At 42.8% G+C, this 19,897-nt stretch overlaps 3 protein-coding genes across 4 annotated transcripts; 2 read left to right on the top strand and 1 right to left on the bottom strand.

The window, feature by feature from the left end:
* Positions 1-176: 176 nt before the first annotated feature.
* Positions 177-2,741, bottom strand: LOC110528415 (pseudouridylate synthase RPUSD4, mitochondrial). Its single transcript, XM_021610463.3, has 6 exons — positions 2,165-2,741; positions 1,805-2,009; positions 1,426-1,519; positions 1,063-1,213; positions 655-752; positions 177-526 (listed from the first exon to the last, which is right to left on the bottom strand). Exons 1-6 carry the CDS (start codon positions 2,622-2,624, stop codon positions 332-334), a joined length of 1,203 nt encoding a protein of 400 aa, XP_021466138.2. The 5' UTR covers positions 2,625-2,741; the 3' UTR covers positions 177-331.
* Positions 2,298-9,687, top strand: LOC149982640 (uncharacterized). Its single transcript, XM_090241793.1, has 6 exons — positions 2,298-2,862; positions 4,130-4,180; positions 5,737-5,820; positions 6,602-6,701; positions 8,501-8,564; positions 9,061-9,687. The coding sequence occupies exons 2-6, from the start codon at positions 4,167-4,169 to the stop codon at positions 9,177-9,179; spliced, it is 381 nt and encodes a 126-aa protein (XP_090097919.1). The 5' UTR covers positions 2,298-2,862; positions 4,130-4,166; the 3' UTR covers positions 9,180-9,687.
* Positions 9,688-10,841: 1,154 nt separating this feature from the next.
* Positions 10,842-19,805, top strand: LOC110528416 (twinfilin-2-like). 2 transcript variants are annotated; one of them, XM_090241794.1, is made up of 11 exons: positions 10,842-11,004; positions 12,274-12,351; positions 12,540-12,718; positions 13,199-13,294; positions 14,162-14,266; positions 14,450-14,464; positions 14,662-14,706; positions 18,333-18,458; positions 18,599-18,749; positions 18,941-19,062; positions 19,285-19,805. In XM_090241794.1, exons 1-11 carry the CDS (start codon positions 10,980-10,982, stop codon positions 19,450-19,452), a joined length of 1,110 nt encoding a protein of 369 aa, XP_090097920.1. In that variant the 5' UTR covers positions 10,842-10,979; the 3' UTR covers positions 19,453-19,805. The 2 variants fall into 2 exon arrangements, with proteins under 2 accessions (XP_090097920.1, XP_090097921.1); XM_090241795.1 differs by lacking the exon at positions 10,842-11,004 and adding an exon at positions 11,691-11,745 and having other exon boundaries at positions 12,286-12,351.
* Positions 19,806-19,897: the final 92 nt, after the last annotated feature.

Here is a 19,897-nt window from a genome sequence, read left to right as displayed (position 1 = left end):
AGTTTGCACTGATATTTCAATGAATATCACTATTCACCATTTTACAGGTCTGCATGACAGTAAATTAATTTACTGTTTAAACAAATCTGCATAGATGCTCTGTTAGGTCATCCTAACCTCCAGTCTGCTGTCCCAGGGGGAGGCACGTTATGAAGAAATGGTCCTAGCATGTGAAATTAGGAAAAAAATGGTTTTGTTTATTTGCCACACACACAGTTAATTCCCAGTCCAGGTACAAACTTAAACCATTAGGCCAAGGGTCCCTTGAAGTGATGCTGCTCCATATTTCATAAGCAAGTCTTCTGTATCCTGTCTGCACTGCGCTGAAGCATCATTCATCTGGAATCGGGATCTGCAGTCGTCGCAAAGTGCTGGTGAAATACTTTGGCAGGGGGCAAGACACCGTAATGTCACTCTGACCTTTGAACTCTGGCAGTGTCAGCTGACGAGCATGCAGGTGGAGAGGCAGATAACGCGCCTTGCTCTGTTCAAGTCCCAGCCTCCGCAACACACCATCTGGCAGTTTCTAAAGTAAAAAAAAGTGTTTTTAAAAACAATGCCCATCAATCACTGGCACCAAAGAGGTCTAAATGCTAGGCTACCTTGTTGTAAAGCTTCTACATTGTGAAGTCTGGAGATGTTCGTTTGCCTTACCTGAGGTGCCAGTTTGGTCCAGTGGGAGTATTTGTGGTCTCCGAGGATAGGAGATCCCAGAGCGTATGCCATATGGACCCTCAACTGGTGCTTCACCCCTAGAAGCACAAGAGGGTGGACGAGGCAAGAGAGAGGGAACAGCTTTTTATGAAGGTTCAAAGTTATTGGTGCTACATGGTGCATAGTATCCTCTAGGACCTAGGTTAATCTGTGTTATTAGCATGTGGTAGACCCCCTCAACAACATGACTGAAATCAATTCTAAAAGCTTGAGCAAGATATTGTGTTTAATTTGAAAACAGCATAACATTTTGCAGTCATGTTATAGCAATCTTTTGGGATGTGCAGGGTGACTGCAAAAACCAACAACTTGGAACGACCCCAGAGTAAGCTTCAGTAGTGTCTCTACCTGTGATAGGCTGGAGCTCAACCAGGCTGCAGCCGTTGCTGCTGTCCAGGACACGGTACTGAGTCACGGCACCCTGGGTCTGCCGATTGGCCCGCACTTTGGTCACTCCCTCGCCCCCGTCACTCACCCTGTACACAGGACTCAGGCCCATCTGAGAAGGGTTATGGGTAGTTAGGTTCGGTGTATATAAGACTGTCAAGCTAAAAACCTCAAGGACAGCACAGTATACTGAAAGCCACCAATACAAATGAGAGGAAAGACTGACTGGATGACAATACTGGTCATAATGACTAGAATTTAACAGAACTATTGGCAGCACTGGTTAAGAAGTTTGAGAGATATTATTACAAAATATTACGTTACCTTGAAGTGAGGCTGAGCTCCTGTGACCTCTCTCTCTATGACGGGAATGTCAATCACTCCCTCAGAGGGAACAGGCACGCCCACAGCAACAACCCTGCATGGGGAATAGGGAGAATGGAAGATGATTGAAAGTAACGAAACAAGAATGTAGCATGATGTTGCAAGGCGTGAATCAAGCTCAATAACCCTTGCGTCCAGATTAAGACATTACCGCTGCTCCAAGGGGAAGTTCCATTGGGGGAGCAGTAATGTCTTATTAATGGCAGGGTCATTGCAATAGCTTTATGGCATATTCTATGTTCATTTGCTGCCCTCAATTGATGGTTTTGAAATGTGAATGATGTGCTGCCTTGATCCTTATTTGAAACTAAATCCACACCAATATTTCCTCTCCACTTGGTGGTTTTTGTGAAGATTTTGTACATAGTCCAGTGCTTCCTCAGTCCTTGCCAGCAGGAGGGTCCCTGTCGTCTCCTTGTCTAATCCAAGGCAGACGTGCAGCCGAGACCCAGCCCTTATTCCATCCACCATCTTGGCAAGGATTGGAAGCACGTCTGAGATGTTGTTTTTGTTGCTTGACCCATCTAAGAGGAAGAATATGGGATTTAAATCACTGTGGATTTGACCACTGCTCTAGCACAGATGTGTGTTCTTGAAGGGACATTAAAAAGAACAGACTTATTCCTCACGTTATCTTTAATTGTGTGTTTGACTCAATACAGCACTTCATACACCTTACCTTGAACAGAAACTCCATAGGGTTTATTAACGACGGCGAGCTCTGGATGTGGGAGGATCAGACCTCTGTGAAGGTGCTTTGCAAGAACGTTGGGGTGAACATTCTGTAGCTGCTGAGTGAACTGTCGCAGCTCGATGACCCTCTTTTGCAGTTGGGACACTGGCACCGACGGATTAAGGACAGCCGCGTCTGACCCACCACCAGTTGCATTTCCTCTCTGTTTCTCGTGGCGAATTTTGCGTGCAAGGTCGATGGCTCTCAGATTCGGTCTCTTGTCAGAGTCAGACACTGGTGGTGGTTCCTCTCGTCTCGGGACAGAAGCATGTGCTCGCGTAAGCAAGGATGCTACTCCCCTTGATATGTGACAAATACTGCCTGTTTTCCCTGAGCGAATTGCCGCTTTACATGTCCTTATAACATCATTATTACAAGCCAATGTAACCGTCCTATAGCTGTTCATGATAACTAGCTACTTTGAAGATTGTTAAATCTCATGTCGTTCTGAAGCTGAAAACACTGGAGTGCACCATTAGGGTCACCGGAAATGATGTAAATGGACTTCCTTTTTTTCAGATTCGCTACCACAGAGTTTTTAAACCAGAGACCCAACATGTCAAGACTTCCGGGAATGCTTGTTTGAGAAGTCAGCAAGGAGTGAACAATTATTACTTAGTTGTTCATTTTCTCGAAATCTAAAGGTATAACCTAGATTCGAGCCAAAGTCTTAAGTATTTAAACATGTTATTACTCCAACCTCGTGAAAGTGACAGGGGGGGATTTCTAGCTTTCTCCAATAGAAAGCAAACACAAGTGTTGTCCACGCCTCCCGTATACGGAGAAAACCTTGCCGGACACAGCAGACTGGAGTTTAGGATGACACAGTTTGCAAGCGAACTAGCTAGTTAGCGACACGGTGTACATAATATGGGATGGGGAGTGATTCAGGCTTGAATTCAGTTTAGGCAACAATACCACCGTGTGGCTGTCAACTACCATTGAACGTGTTACCAACGCCGTACTAACGTCTGCGTGTTACTGTTATGAAAGTCAAAGTCATAGTTTATATTCAATTCAAGGGGCTTTATTGGCATGGGAAACATATGTTAACATTTCCAAAGCAAGTGAGGTAGATAATATACAAAAGTGAAATAAACAGTAAAAATGAACAGTAAACATTACACTCACATAAGTTCCAAAAGAATAAAGACATTACAAATGTCATATTATGTATATATACAGTGTTGTAACGATGTACAAAATGGTTAAAGTACAAAAGGGAAAAGAAATAAGCACAAATATGGGTTATATTTACAATGGTGTTTGTTCTTCACTGGTTGACCTTTTCTTGAGGCAACAGGTCACAAATCTTGCTGCTGTGATGGCACACTGTGTTATTTCACTCAGTAGATATGTGATATATCTAAATTGGTTTTGTTTTCTAATTCTTTGTGGATCTGTGAAATCGGAGCGAAATATGTGCCTCTAATATGGTCATACATTGTGCAGGAGGTTAGGAAGTGCAGCTCAGTTTCTACCTAATTTTGTGGGCAGTGTCTTCTCTTCTCTTGAGAGCCAGATCTGCCTATGGCGGCCTTTCTCAATAGCAAGGCTATGCTCACTGAGTCTGTACATAGTCAAAGCTTTCCTTAAATTTGGGTTAGTCACAGTGGTCAGGTATTCTGCCACTGTGTACTCTCTGTTTAGGGCCAAATAGCATTCTAGTTTGCTCTGTTTTTTGGTTAATTCTTTCCAATGTGTCAAGTAATTATCTTTTTGTTTTCTCATGATTTGGTTGGGTCTAGTTGTGTTGCTGTCCTGGGGCTCTGTGGGGTGTGTTTGTGAACAGAGCCCCAGGACCAGCTTGCTTAGGGAACACTTCTCCAGGTTCATCTCTCTCCTAATTGGTATGTTGAATTTTATGTTCCTTTTGATGGCATAGAATGCCCTTCTTGCCTTGTCTCTCAGATCGTTCACAGCTTTGTGGAAGTTACCTGCGGCGCTGATGTTTAGGCCAAGGTATGTATAGTTTTTTGTGTGCTCTTAAATATTTATATTAATTAAAGGTGCATAATTTATATTTATATTAATTACATCTCAACCATAAATGTTATCATTTACAGTTTTTCACGTGCAAGCCAATATCCCGATGTAGACCACATTGAGCTATAGTTTGTAGCCTATAGCTTGTGTATTTCCTGTTATCACAGTCTAGAAAATATAATACCCAATAGGTAATGTGGCTTCCCTCAATGCCTCATTTTCTTCTTCTTCTTCTTCTTCTTCTGTGGGTTTTATGGCAGACTACACCCAAAAATATGTATTACTGCTGCCAACTGGATGGGGGTGGAAAAAAACAAGATAAAAGTAAAACCCATACGTGATAGGGAAAACTAACTTAACCCACCCAAAATAAAACAATACAAAAACACATTGACAAAACCAAAACACCGAAACTCCCACTTCTTCCTTCAAATCTCCCTATCTCCCTTCTCAGGTTCTATGACCTGAGAAGATGGTACAGCTTGTGACAATACTCCATGCAACTTCTCCGCTGAGAAGTCTTTCAGTCCCAGGAACCATTCCGCCGCATCCACAATGATATCTATTTTCCTGGACTTCCTTTCCACCTTGGCAGTGCCATCAATCACCATAGCTATAAAGGCCACATTCTTAACCTTTATTTAACTAGGCAAGTCATTTAAGAACAAATTCTTATTTTCAATGACAGCGGGTTAACAGCCTTGTTCAGGGGCAGAACGACAGATTTTCACCTTGTCAGCTCGGGGATTCAATCTTGTAACCTTACGGTTACTAGTCCAATGCTCTAACCACTAGGCGACCTGCCGCCCCCACGTATCTGTGTCCTGCTGTTTAATGGCATTCAACATACAACTTTGATTGAAGACCTAAAATAATGCCTGACAACCAATTAAATCATAACGGTATCCTATTATAGTGTGGCCACAGGGGTAGCCTATTCTACAATAATGTAACTATGTGCTAGTATTATTTATTTAATTTATCAATTAAATTGTGAATGGGTATGCTACTTCATTCAATGATTATGGTATTGTACAAGGTAGATACAGGAGTAGCCAATAGTCAACAATAATAACATAATTGAATGTGCTATAGTTAAACAATAAGGCACAAGGGGGTGTGGTATATGGCCAATATACCATGGCTAAGGGCTGTTCTTATGGACGACGCATCGCAGAGTGCCTGGATACAGCACTTAGAAGTGGTATATTGGCCATATATCACAAAAGCCTGAGGTGCCTTATTGCTATTATAAACTGGTTACCAACATAATTAGGGCATTAAAAATACATGTTTTATTATGCCTGTGGTATACGGTCTGAGTCAGCATTCAGTCAGCATTCAGGGCTCGAACCACCCAGTTTATAATATCATTTATTTAATTGATGAATGAAATTGTAAGTGGAGATGGGTTGGCTACTTCATTCAGTGAATACTGAATGTCTTGCTATCTCTGGGAGTATGTTAATGACAGCTTTTCAGCTGTTGAACTATGCCAATGTCGAACTAATTTCTAAATCTCTTTCTTTTAGTCAAGAAGATGTGATGAGCCAGATCAACCACTCAGCTTCAATGCAGCTGTTCAACCCACCACTCCCACTGCTCTCCCTCCACAAGTAACCGCATCCTCTTCTCCTGTTCAACTAATTTGCCACCACACTGAAAAGGACTGTATTTACATACCCTTGTGCCCATCTCAGTGCAGCATCCATCCAAGGCCCCAGCTGGATGCCTAAAATGTGAAAAATGTAATCAAGATGCTACAATACTGTGTGTGTGTGTGTGAGCAAAGGTTGGCGAAAACCTTCAAAGGTGGTGGTGCTATGTTGTGGGTTATCTTGAATACCAGGCAGATGTTTGAGTACAGAATTAAATGGTGTAAACTGAACAGGTTGAACTTGTTGAGTACACTCTTCGAAAAAGGGGTTCCAACAGGGGGTGTTTGGCTGTCACCAAAGGAGAGCCCTTTTTGGTTCCAGGTAGAAGTCTTTGGTTCCATAAAGAACCCTTTTGAGTTCCATGTAGAACCAACCCTCTGTGGAATGGAACCCAAAAGGGTTCTACCTAGACACCAAAGGGGTTCTACCTGGAACCAAAAAGTGTTCTTCAAAGGGTTATCATATGGGGATAGCGGAATAATCATTTTAGGTTCTAGATAGCACCTTTTTTGTAAGAGTGTAGGCATATATTGAAGTGGTGGTTCTACGGTTTTCTGTAAAAAAAAATGTTGGTGGTTAATTGGTGGTGGTGGTAAGTTAAGATAATCAGAAATACCATGAAATATCCCCACTTTTAGCCCACATTTGCAAGCAGGCAAAGTAGACTATTTCTACAGTATATACAGTTAATGGGTGTTTGGATACTAACGTTGATTTTGCACTGTGTGGATGTTGTCAGTGTTGTTGCTCTCTCCATGTCACCGGTGGATGACACGTTTATCTTGGGATCATTGGATATGACTATACGACTCTGGGACCTGCACTCTCCCAACTGTCAGGTGAGTAAGAGAAGCTTTAGAAGCCACAGTCCTGCATTTTGCTCCTCAGATGAGCATAGGAAAAAAGACAAATCAAATCAAATACATTTTTATTTGTCACATGCGCCAAATACAAGAGGTGAAGACCTTACCGTGAAATGCTTACTTACAAGCCCTTAACCAACAATGCGGTAAAGAAATAAGAGTTAATAAAATATTGACCAAATAAAATAAAAAATAAAATAAAAAGTAATCAGGCTATGTACAGGGGGTACCGGTACCGTTCAATGTCCGGGGGTAGAGGTTATTCGAGGTCATTTGTACATGTAAGTAGGGGTAAAGTGACTATGCATAGATAATAAACAGCAAGTAGCAGCAGTGGGGGAGCAATGGGGGAGTTATCAATGTAAATAGTCCGAGTGGCCATTTGATTCATTGTTCAGCAGTCTTATGGCTTGGAGACATAACCTGTTAAGGAGCCCTTTGGACCTAGACTTGGCGCACTGGTACCGCTTGCTGTGTGGTAGCAGAGAGAACAGTCTATGACTTCAGTGACTGGAGTCTTTGATAATTTTTGGGCCTTCCTCTGACAACTCCTAGTATATAGGTCCTGGATGACAGGAAGCTTGGCCCCAGTGATGTACTGTGCCGTACGCACTACCCTCTGTAGCGCCTTACGGTCGAATGCCAAGCAGATGCCATACCAGGTGGTGATGCAACCGGTCAGGATGCTCTCAATGGTGCAGCTGTATAACGTTTTAGGATCTGGGAAACATGTTGTCGTGCCCTCTTCACGACTGTCTTAGTGTGTTTGGACCATGATAGTTTGTTGGTGATGTGGACACCAAGTAACTTGAAACTCTCCACCCGCTCCACTACTGCCCCATCGATGTGAATGGGGGCCTATTCAACCCTCCTTTTCCTGTAGTACATGATCAGCTCCTTTGTCTTGCTCACGTTGAGGGAGAGGTGTTTGTCCTGGCACCACACTGCCAGGTCTCTGACCTCCTCCCTATAGGCTGTCTCAAAGTTGTCAGTGATCAGGCCTACCTACCACTGTTGTGTCGTCAACAAACTTAATGATGGTGTTGGAGTCGTGCCTGGCCGTGCAGTTATGAGTGAACAGGGAGTACAGGAGGGGACTGAGCACGCAGGGGGGGCCCCTGTGCTGAGGATCAGTGTGGCAGATGTGTTGTTGCCTACCCTCACCACCTGGGGGACCGTCAGGAAGTCCAGGATCCAGTTGCAGAGGGAGGTGTTTAGTCCCAGGGTCCTTAGCTTAGTGATAAGCTTTGAGGGCACTATGGTGTTGATGCGCTGAGCTGTAGTCAATGAACAGCATTCTCACATAGGTGTTCCTTTTGTCCATGTGGGAAAGTGTGGAGTGCGATTGATATTGGGACATCTGTGGATCTGTTGGGGCGGTATGCGAATTGGATTGGGTGTAGGGTTTTCGGGATGATGGTGTTGATGTGAGCCATGACCAGCCTTTCAAAGGACTTCATGGCTACAGATGTGAGTGCTACGGAGCGGTAGTCATTTAGGCAGGATACCTTTGCTTTCTTGGGCACAGGGACTATGGTGGTCTGCTCTACCAATGGGGGCGCTGTTCACATCCAAGATGCATTCAATGGAGCTATGCTGCACATTTTCTAAGTGAGAGAACTGTTATCACACTGCACTGATGGACCTAATGTACATATTCACACACAGATCTACTAATATGCAAATAGCTCACACCATGTATTATCTCTAGTAAATACATAGTTATTTTCTGACTGGCTGCATCTTGACATGTGTCTCTCCTGTGTGTTATGTAGGGCTACAACAACATTTCACTCGAGGCCTGCTGCTTCACCCCAGACTCAACGTTTGTCATGATTGGTGAGCCCAGCACCTCCAAGTCCCAACATTAGAACTTGGCAAACTAGGCTGTCTTACCCAGCCCTCCCTGATCCACGGAAATCTAATATCAGAACAACTCAACACAATTTCAAGTCTGACGCTCAAGACAATTCTAGGGTCACCCAAATCAATTTGCCATTTGTCCCAATTAGCTGATATTATTACTATCTGAACTCCAATAAGTCCAGAGGTTTGTATAACTATTTTCCCCCAATCCATCATCAATAACCACCTAACTAACCCTCAGAGAGTGCGATGAAAATGGCTGTTCTGGATGGGAAGCATTCTTTACTAATCAACACACTATAGTTTAATTTAAATACATGATGTTTGCCAGCGCCTGCTCCAATATGGTGAGACACACACACAAACACTTTCATCAGCCAAACACTCATTCACTCAGACACGCGTACATTGTCTTTCACTGGCCCCTGCCAACCTCTACCCCCCACGCTCTCTGTTTCTCTCTTTGCAGGCGTCTTGGCTTCCCAGTGTAGGAGACTGCTAAAGGAGTGGGGCCACAGAGAAACTGTCATCATCATTACCCAGCATGCCTTTCTCCTTTCATGTTGCTCTGAGTATGCAAATGCTTAACACTGTGAACTCTTAATGTCTCCAGATAAAATTGTATGCACACTAAGGCATTGTTGAAAGGGATTCCAATGTTGATTATCCCTGAGGAGAGCTGTCACTCTATACACTGATTGATTTGCCAAATAGGGAAGGTTACATAAGGGGAGCACTAGAGCTGTGGTTAGTTATTACAGTAGTTATTGTCCACCTGTGGCCTGCAGATAAGTTGAGATACATTTTTATAAGTGTAGAGAAGACCTGAGGTGTACTACTGCCAAAAACTTGTTTAGATATCTTGTTTTTTTACTGTGATTCTGAGCAAACTGCCACATAATGTTAATAAGTAGAGAGTTATGTATGAACTTGTAACTTTTTGATACAATGACAAACTTCAATCAAGTGTTAATTTGACCTGCTGATACATGTTTTATTGGGAATTCAATGTTAGTGTTTTTTGTACGGTTTATTCTGAAAGTATTCAAATGTTTTAATGTCTACTTTTTATGTCCTTAAACTCTGGTGTTTTTCATTGGTGTGTGCATTCGTGTGTGCGTGTGTGCGTGCACATAAAGTTTATCTGTGTGTATAGTAGAGAGGGGGCCTCTGTTGAATAATGTATAGAACCTTGGAGCTTACTGAATTATGGATGATCCCATCACAGGTAACCTCACAGGTACACACTCATCTTTCTCTCACCACCTATGTGTGTGTGTGTGTGTGTGTGTGTGTGTGTGTGTGTGTGTGTGTGTGTGTGTGTGTGTGTGTGTGTGTGTGTGTGTGTGTGTGTGTGTGTGTGTGTGTGTGTGTGTGTGTGTGTGTGTGTGTGTGTGTGTCTTTCTGTCTCTATCTTTCTCTCATACACACAGTCACAATCAGACATATTGCTAATGAAAGAGCTTTGTTCGTAGTTTTTGTACCTGGCCATTGTTTCGGTCCTTAAGTACTGACCATTGAAAAACCCACCATTCCTGCCTCTATGACATAATGCTTTGTAGACCTAAGCCTGTGTGTAATATCATAAGCCTATAGTCTACCTATAGCCTACTTTACCATTTAATGTTTAGTTAACAATTAGGCTGGGATATGGAAATAGATAGCTTTTACATCAAAAGGTATCTGAGATTTATCAGTCAAGGGGAACAATGCTTATCTCTCACATATTAAACGGGGTCTAATTACATTACAGTCTGTAGCCTACCAAAGGTGCAGTGTCGAAACTTTGGGATTAGCTTCATGCGGGGTGTAGCATTTCTGTGACCAGGTGGCTGGAATTTGAGATCTCTGCTGCGTCCGTGTGTGTTGAACCGATCCGGTTCACGATGTGCATGAGTGATAGATAATATGTCATTGCTGATGACACAGGGACAGACATCCAACAGAAGATAGAGACCCAAGGACAATATATTTCAGCTGCGGAGTTCTGAAAGATAACGTGTCTACTGCGCCTGCGTTGCCACTTGTCGCGGTGTATAGAAGCGCGTCGTTGGAGAGGTCCCACTCCCGTCAAGCGCTGTAAAGTGATTGTCATTGATACACGAATAATTTTATAGCAGTCGTTAAGGTGGCATATCCATTGACAGCAGCGTTATTACTCACCTGCCACAGTGCCACAGGTCAGGTTTCACGCGTTAGGAATCCCCCAAGTCAACCTTGGGGCTTTTATGTCACTTACGCTGAAGTTGGTTTAGGCCGAACTGCCTGCTGCCAGTACGGAGGATCTAACTGAGCAGCAACAGAGAGAGATAGAGGACACGTAGAGACTCACTCTAGAAGGCTACCTTGGAGGAGAGGATTTTGAAGCAGAAATCTTACTGCCAAAGGATGTCGCACCAGACTGGAATCCATGGTAAATGTCCTCTTGGGTAGGCCTAGACGCGCATGATATCATTGGAACGAATGATAGCTAGTGTTGTATTGTATAGAGGGGGAAAGTGATTCTTATCAATTACCAGTGCTCTCTCTTTGCCCTGTGCCATTGTGCGTAAAAGCCCTCCAATCGTGTAGGCCTACCGATCCGTTCTGAGTTTTAAGAATTTGGTGTTGCAACAAAATTCGGGACATTCTGCGACACAACACTGTAATTTGATGTGATGTAATGTTATGGTAATTCATTCTTACTTTAACGGGAATGTTATGCCAGCTCGTGGTATTCAGATGGTGAGTGACACCTCGGGGCGCAGTCTGTGTGAATACGCGTATGGAGCCTCTAACGGTTAGAGTCTAACCTTACTCACATAATCATCTTCATTGGAGTCTATATAATACCACACGTATAAACATTTATTCCCATATAGAACCATTAATTTTTCTCCCATATGAGGGATATAATGTGAAACATTATTTGTCACTTTCCTAAAAGCATTGAACAGTTGGGATATTTCAAACCCTATGCTTTTATGATATGTATCTATGGGAATGTGTGTTTAGTTTATGGCTATGTGCGTATGTTTCAGCATGTGAGTAACTGGAGCTTGGGGCGGAAGCATATACATCTCCTCTCTCTCACTTATCTCACCTGATCCTACATCATTTATGAGACTGCTGCTGTGTTTGGTAACCATGGTGAGAGAGGGGAGGCTTACAGAACATCTTATTATTAAAGAGAGGGAAACTCACTTCGTGTAATAACCCAAATTATGGGCTCAGTCCATTCGAAAGAGAACAACTTTCCCCAACCGGTATCAATTGTTCTGGGATCAGCTTGTTGTGTATAGACTCTATTCACTCCGTGTCAACTGTACAGTATCTCTGTGACCCCTGTCTATGTCACTTAAGGCGATACCGTGAGTGCCTGGCAAGGGATCAGATTTTCTCCCCGGTGTCTCAAGTTCTTACTGCCCCATCTCTCTCTCTCGCTCTCTTTCTTTCTCTCTCTCTCCATCTTCCTCTCCTCTCTCTCCCCATCTCCCTCTCTCTTTTTCGCTTCCGTTCTCCCTTTCTCTATCTCTGTTTCTACACCTCCCTTTCTCTGTCTCCCTCTCCACCCCCCACCCCTCTCTCTCCCTCTCTTTCTCCCTTTCTCTATATCTCTCTCCACCTCCCTATCTCTTTCTCTCTGTCTCCCTATACCTCTCTCTGTCTCCCTCTCTCTCTCTTGTCTACCATACCATTGTAGCATCGGATGAACTGAAGGACTTCCTGGCCAGGGTGAGGGGAGGGACCATCAGAATAGCAAAGATTGTCATCAGAGATGGTAAGTATGGGTGATGTATGTACACAGTATGTGAAGTCTAGAACCAAAACTGAGTAAAGAGTACCTGTTTATCTACCAATTGGCTGATCTTCTAAACCTGATCCACTGGGGACTGGCAACTATTGAAATGTGAGGACTGTGCTCAAAGATGAGAGTTTGATATGAGTATTTCTCTGTCCGTCTTTCAGAGGAACTGGTGCTAGGCGCATACAGAGAACCTGCAAAGAGCTGGGACAAGGACTATGATCACTTCCTCCTTCCTCTGCTGGTGGCTCAGGAGCCCTGCTACATCCTGTACCGCCTCGACTCCCAGAATGCACAGGGCTATGAATGGATCTTCATCGCTTGGTCACCTGATCAATCACCAGTACGTAAATACTAAGACCAAACATCTCTATTTGCAGTCAACATTGAATAACATTATGCAAGCTTGCAATACTATACAAATCACCAGAACAAAATGACAGTTGTGTTTTATTGTCACATACACCGGAGGGAGAGGTGCAGTGAAATGTGTTGTTTTACAAGGTCAGCCATCATATTACAGCTCCCATGGAGCAAATTAGTGTTAAGTGCCTTGCTCAAAATCGACAGATTTTTCATCTCGTCTGCTCAAGTATTCAACAGCAACCTTTCATTTACTTGCCCAACGCTCTAACCGCTAGGCTACCTACAATGCTCTAAACGCTAGGCTACCTGCAACGCTCTAACCGCTAGGCTACCTGCCATGCTCTAACCGCTAGGTTACCTGCCTCAATCATGCATACAGTTTATACACATTTTAGTGCACATGCAATGCACTACCCAGTGTTCAGTGTTCTTTCCTCATCCGCTATGCCCCCTGTAGGTGAGGGAGAAGATGGTCTACGCTGCCACCCGTGCCACATTAAAGAAGGAGTTTGGCGGAGGCCACATCAAGGATGAGATGTTTGGCACAGTTGAGGTCTGTGGTCTGGAATCATCAAATCCAAAACACTTTTATTTGACTTTGGTTTACCTGACTTGTGGGTTAACCCTATCAATCCCTGGCCTTTGAAATAACTTCATTCTCCCCCCTTTATTTTCTGCATATTGGAACATTTGACTCACTCCACAGCATACAAATGTTTCTACTCTGTTCAGGAGGTCCAGGGCCAGGGGTTAAGATGCTTACTAGACAACACCCACCCCAGAGTCCACAAAGTAGAGCAAAGTTCCACATTCTATTTGGGTAGACTAGACACAAGAGGGCAGTTGATGAAGGAGGGGTTAAATGAGGTCTTGACCTCATTAGGTCAGAAGATTATCAGAAGGTCAGAAGATAATGTACACTACAGTCAGTGACTGATGTCACCCAGTTGCCTTTTCTGTCTATATATCAGCCTCCAATCAGTCGAATCACTATGTGATTGACAGCTCATGGTAACAGCTGATCACAACCCTTCCTCAGTGGCCTCATCTACCTCCTTACATGTGTAGGATCTTAATCTGTTGCAGGACAACGTTCCGGCAGTGCAGGAAATGTAAAACTTATTGTGTATTTGCATTTTAAAAGGCTTCTGAAGTTTGTCATTTCCACTTTGAAATTCCCCCTACGAAACATGTATCAACCCCTACGAAACATGTATCAACCGCTACAAAAATGTCCATTATTATAATCCATGTAATAATTCACATTTTCTGTTGCTGTAAGATTATTTTCATGCTGTAGGAAACTGGCTCAAATTAAGAGTTAAGATGATGTATGATAAATTGGATAGGAGCCCTCTTTTTGTGAATAAAGTATGTTGGGCTTGTTCAGCGAATCACTTCCTGGTTCCTATGTCCACAGGACGACCTGTGTTTCCAGGGGTACCTGCGTCACATGTCCTCCTGCTCCTCCCCTGCACCTCTCACAGTAGCGGAGCAGGAGCTGCAGCGAATAAAAATCACTGAGGTAATGCAAAGGGGAGTGACTGTGCTATATATCCACCAATTAGTATATTATTTTCAGTGTATATTACAAACATATATGATGAAGGCTACTACTGTGAGATAATGTATCTTGTTATACCTTTGTATGATGTGTACTACATATTGTCATCCATATGTGTTTGTGTCTCTGTAATGTGCCATCAAGGACAAGGTTGTATGGGTAAGCTAGGGTTCTTCTCTCAGTATTCTCACATGTGTATTTTGTATCTGTGTGTGTATGTGTGTGTGTGTCTGAGCATCTGGTTCAGGTGTATGTAGGCAATGAGTGCAAGTATGTGTGCAAACTGTGTGTGCATGTGTGTGAGAGAAAAAAGAGAGAAAGAGATGAAACATTGTTTGTCCATTATATGCCCACAGGATGAGCGTAGAAGGTTAAGCAACACTCCTAGAGGACGAGCAAAGGTTTGTCCCGCCCTCTCATCTTCAACTCTGTACTAAAGACCTTTAAAAGTGTCACTCCAGTCTCCTTTTCAACTCATTTAACAAAAGGCACATCTCAATAGGTGGTCCAGGTAAGTCATGACATTGCACATGTGGGGGGGTGGGCCTTTCCTCTTTTGTTCTCTATTGCTCCTCTATTGTTCCTGAAGCAAGGGGGAGGCCGATGACATCACGACATCCCATCAGACCAACTCCTTGAATGCCCTACTCCTTGAACTTTGCAGTTATGTCGAAAAAACACTATCCTTTAGTGTGCCTACTTTATTGTATTTTCAACAGTAAAAGTTCAAAATCCTCTGGAGGATGTCTTTAAAGAGAGGCTTGCTCCTCATCTTTAAGCTACATTTTATAACTATGTTTTCTAGAGGTCTACCAATTCAGATTTCTCAACGCCAATACCGATACAGATTATTGGGGGACCAAAAAAAGCCGATACTGATTAATCGTCTGATTTATATATATATATATATATTTGTAATAATGACAATTACAACAATACTGAATGAACAATGAACAATTTATTTGAAATAAAAGTCTCAAATAAATAATGAAACATGTTCAGTTTGGTTTAAATAATACCAAAACATAGTGTTGGAGAAGAAAGTAAAAGTGCAATATGTGCCATGTAAAAAAGCTAACGTTTAAGTTCCTTGCTCAGAACATGAGAATGGGGCAAAAAAGTATTTAGTCAGCCACCAATTGTGCAAGTTCTCCCACTTAAAAACATGAGAGAGGACTGTAATTTTCATCATAGGTACACTTCAACTAATGGCAGACAAAATGAGGAGAAAAAAATCCAGAAAATCACATTGTAGGATTTTTAATGAATTTATTTGCAAATTATGGTGGAAAATAAGTATTTGGTCAATAACAAAAGTTTATCTCAATACTTTGTTATATACCCTTTGTTGGCAAGGACAGAGGTCAAACGTTTTCTGTAAGTCTTCACAAGGTTTTCACACACTGTTGCTGGTATTTTGGCCCATTCCTCCATGCAGATCTCCTCTAGAGCAGTGATGTTTTGGGGCTGTTGCTGGGCAACACGGACTTTCAACTCCCTCCAAAGATTTTCTATGGAGTTGAGATCTGGAGACTGGCTAGGCCACTCCAGGACCTTGAAATGCTTCTTACGAAGCCACTCCTTCGTTGCCCGGGCGGTGTATTTGGGATCATTGTCATGCTGAAAGACCCAGCCACGTTTCATCTTCAATGCCCTTGCTGATGGAAGGAGGTTTTCACTCAAAATCTCATGATACATGGCCCCATTCATTCTTTCCTATACACGGATCAGTCGTCCTGGTCCCTTTGCAGAAAAACAGCCCCAAAGCATGATGTTTCCACCCCCATGCTTCACACTAGGTATGGTGTTCTTTGGATACAACTCAGCATTCTTTGTCCTCCAAACACGACGAGTTGAGTTTTTACCAAAAAGTTATATTTTGGTTTCATCTGACCTTATGACATTCTCCCAATCTTCTTTTGGATCATCCAAATGCTCTCTAGCAAACTTCAGACGGGCCTGGACATGTACTGGCTTAAGCAGGGGGACACGTCTGGCACTGCAGGATTTGAGTCCCTGGCGGCGTAGTGTGTTACTTATGGTAGGCTTTGTTACTTTGGTCCCAGCTCTCTGCAGGTCATTCACTAGGTCCCCCCGTGTGGTTCTGGGATTTTTGCTCACCGTTCTTGTGATCATTTTGACCCCACGGGGTGAGATCTTGCGTGGAGCCCCAGATCGAGGGAGATTATCAGTGGTCTTGTATGTCTTCCATGTCCTAATAATTGCTCCCACAGTTGATTTCTTCAAACCAAACTGCTTACCTATTGCAGATTCAGTCTTCCCAGCCTGGTGCGGGTCTACAATTTTGTTTCTGGTGTCCTTTGACAGCTCTTTGGTCTTGGCCATAGTGGAGTTTGGAGTGTGACTGTTTGAGGTTGTGGACAAGTGTCTTTTATACTGATAACAAGTTCAAACAGGTGCCATTAATACAGGTAACGAGTGGAGGACAGAAGAACCTCTTAAAGAAGAAGTTACAGGTCTGTGAGATCCAGAAATCTTGCTTGTTCGTAGGTGACCAAATACTTATTTTCCACCATAATTTGCACATAAATTCATTAAAAATCCTACAATGTGATTTTCTGGATTTTTTTTTCTCATTTTGTCTGTCATAGTTGAAGTGTACCTATGATGAAAACTACAGGCATCTCTCATCTTTTTAAGTGGGAGAACTTGCACAATTGGTGGCTGACTAAATACTTTTTTGCCCCACGGTATGAAAGCTGGTGGTTCCTTTTAACATGAGTATCCAACATTCCCAGTTAAGAAGTTCTAGGTTGTAGTTATTATAGGAATTATATGACTATTTCTCTCTATACCATTTGTATTTCATATACCTTGACTATTGGATGTTCTTATAGGCACTATAATCTCGGGAGTTTATAGGCTTGAAGTCATAAACAGCGCAGTGCTTCAAGCATTGCAAAGAGCTGCTGGCAAATGCAGGAAAGTGCTGTTTGAACGAGTTCTTATGAGCCTGCTGCTGCCTACCACCACTCAGTCAGACTGCTCTATCAAATATCAAATCATAGACTTAATTATAATATAATAAACACACAGAAATACGAGCCTTAGGTCATTAATATGGTCAAATCCGGAAACTATCATTTCGAAAACAAAACGTTTATTCTTTCAGTGAAATACGGAACCGTTACGTATTTTATCTAACGGGTGGCATCCCTAAGTCTAAATATTGCTGTTACGTTGCACAACCTTCAATGTTATGTCATAATTATGTAAAAGTCTGGCAGATTAATTACGGTCATTGTTAGGAAGAAATGGTCTTCACACAGTTTGCAACGAGCCAGGCGGCCCAAACTGCTGCATATTCCCTGACTCTGCTTGCACAGAATGCAAGAGAAGTGTCACAATTTCCCTAGTTAATATTGCCTGCTAACATTAATTTATTTTAGCAAAATATGCAGGTTTAAAAATATATACTTGTGTATTGATTTTAAGAAAGACATTGATGTTCATGGTTAGGTACATTTGTGCAACGATTGTGCTTTTCATGAATGTTCTTTTGTTAATTCATCACCTGTTTGGCGAGGTTGAAGTAGGCTGTGATTAGACGGTAAATTAACAGGCACCGCTTTGATTATATGCAACGCAGGACAAGCTAGTTATGGTTGATGATATTACTAGGTTAACTAGTGATTATGTTAAGATTAATTGTTTTTTATAAGTTTAATGCTAGCTAGCAACTTGGCTCCTTGCAGCCACAAGGTCCTTTTGATGCTGCACTCGCGTAACAGGTGGTCAGCCTGAAACGCAGTCTCCTCGTGGATTGACATGTAATCGGCCATAATCAGCGTCCAAAAATGCAGATTACTGATTGTTATGAAAACTTGAAATCGGACATAATTGGTCAGCCTCTACTGTTTTCACCTGCATCATTTTATTGATTTGTGTAGTTGATAACAACTTTTCCATCTGCAGTACCTTGTTCCTTATAGTTTATGTAGGAATACATTATTGATGTGTGTTATGCAGAGACTGTGGTTTTATGGCTATATGTCGGCCCCTACAGGTGACAATGGAGTTTGGTTTGGACAAAAGGCACCAGGCTCTTACAGGCCTAGTGTTCCCTCTACAGGAGGAGGCCAAACGCGCTCTGCAGCAACTCAAGCAGAAACGTATCAACTACATACAGCTGGTGAGCATACAAAACAAAGTCAAACAAAACATGCAACAAACATTCTCTATCTCTTGTTCACACACAGGTACGCACAAGCACACACACACACACTCAGTATACACACACTCAGTATTGTGATTTTTTTGTGTGTGTCTCAGAAGTTGGACACAGAGAAAGAGACAGTCGAGCTGGTCCACACCAACCCCACAGAGACTCGTGAGCTTCCCTACAGAATCCCTACTGACACCCCCAGATACCACTTCTTCATCTTCAAACACTCCCACCAAGGACAGCAACAGGAGGCTCTGGGTCAGTATCACACACATGAACACACATATACACACATGCACAGGCACGCACGTGCACACACACACACACACACACACATTATACTCAATTAAAGGTTATAGAATGTCTCATAATCCTTCTCTCTCTCTCTCTCTCTCTCTCGCTCTCTCTCTCTCTCTCTCTCTCTCTCTCTCTCTCTCTCTCTCTCTCAGTGTTCATCTACTCCATGCCAGGGTATAGCTGTAGCATTAAGGAGCGGATGTTGTACTCTAGCTGTAAGAACCCCCTACTGGATGAGGTGGAGAGAGACTACCGTCTAGATATCGCCAAAAAGGTTCAACAATTACACAACCTCCAAGTTACCCATCTTTAATGTACATTATAATATCAGACTGTCATATCACAGTGTGCTTGTATACTGAGCTTGATCTTTTCCAACCATGTTCCTTCTTTCTCCCTCTTCCCTTTTTCTCTCGCATGTGGTGTGGGTGTGTGTATTTGTGTTGGTGTGGGTGTGTGTATTTGTGTTGATGTGTGTGTGTGTGTGTGTGTACAGATTGAGATTGACGGTGGGGATGGGCTGACGGAGGAGTTTCTGTATGAGGAGGTCCATCCCATTGAACACACTCTGAAGCAGGTGTTCGCCAAGCCACGTGGGCCAGGCGGGAAGAGGGGTAACAAGCGCCTCGTCAAGGGGGCCGGAGAGAACGGGGAAGAGAGCTAGAGAGTGACAGGAACAGACTCACACCCAAACCTCCATGTATAACCTGGCCTCTTTCTCCTCAACTGTCTGTTTCTTACCTTGTGGATCTGATAGTGCTTATTTTAAGATAAAGCAACCTCTCAAGGTCTATTTTTTATGTTATGCAACATTACTTGTATGTTCCCTTTTTCCACTCTGTCCATCGTTTCACCATCAGTGCCCTGGTGCCCATACTAAAAGACACATCACCTTGCCCTTCCCCGAAAGGACTGATCACAGTCAGATGAAGGTTCAATCAGATACAGGTTGAATCATGTCAGGATGCTCATTATTTTACATCATCTTCCAATAAATAAAAAATGATGTATATTTAATTTGTCTTCTGTTTTTACTAAATGTTTGGGTAATGGGGGATACAAGGGACGGTCAAGTGTTAAATAAAATAATGTGTGTGAATGTGTGTTTG

The sequence above is a fragment of the Oncorhynchus mykiss genome, chromosome 7 (assembly GCF_057628025.1).
Source record: "Oncorhynchus mykiss isolate SJ-2025 chromosome 7, ASM5762802v1, whole genome shotgun sequence".
In the NCBI taxonomy this organism is placed as follows: Eukaryota; Metazoa; Chordata; class Actinopteri; order Salmoniformes; family Salmonidae; genus Oncorhynchus; species Oncorhynchus mykiss.
This window is presented reverse-complemented; position numbering and strand designations above follow the sequence as displayed.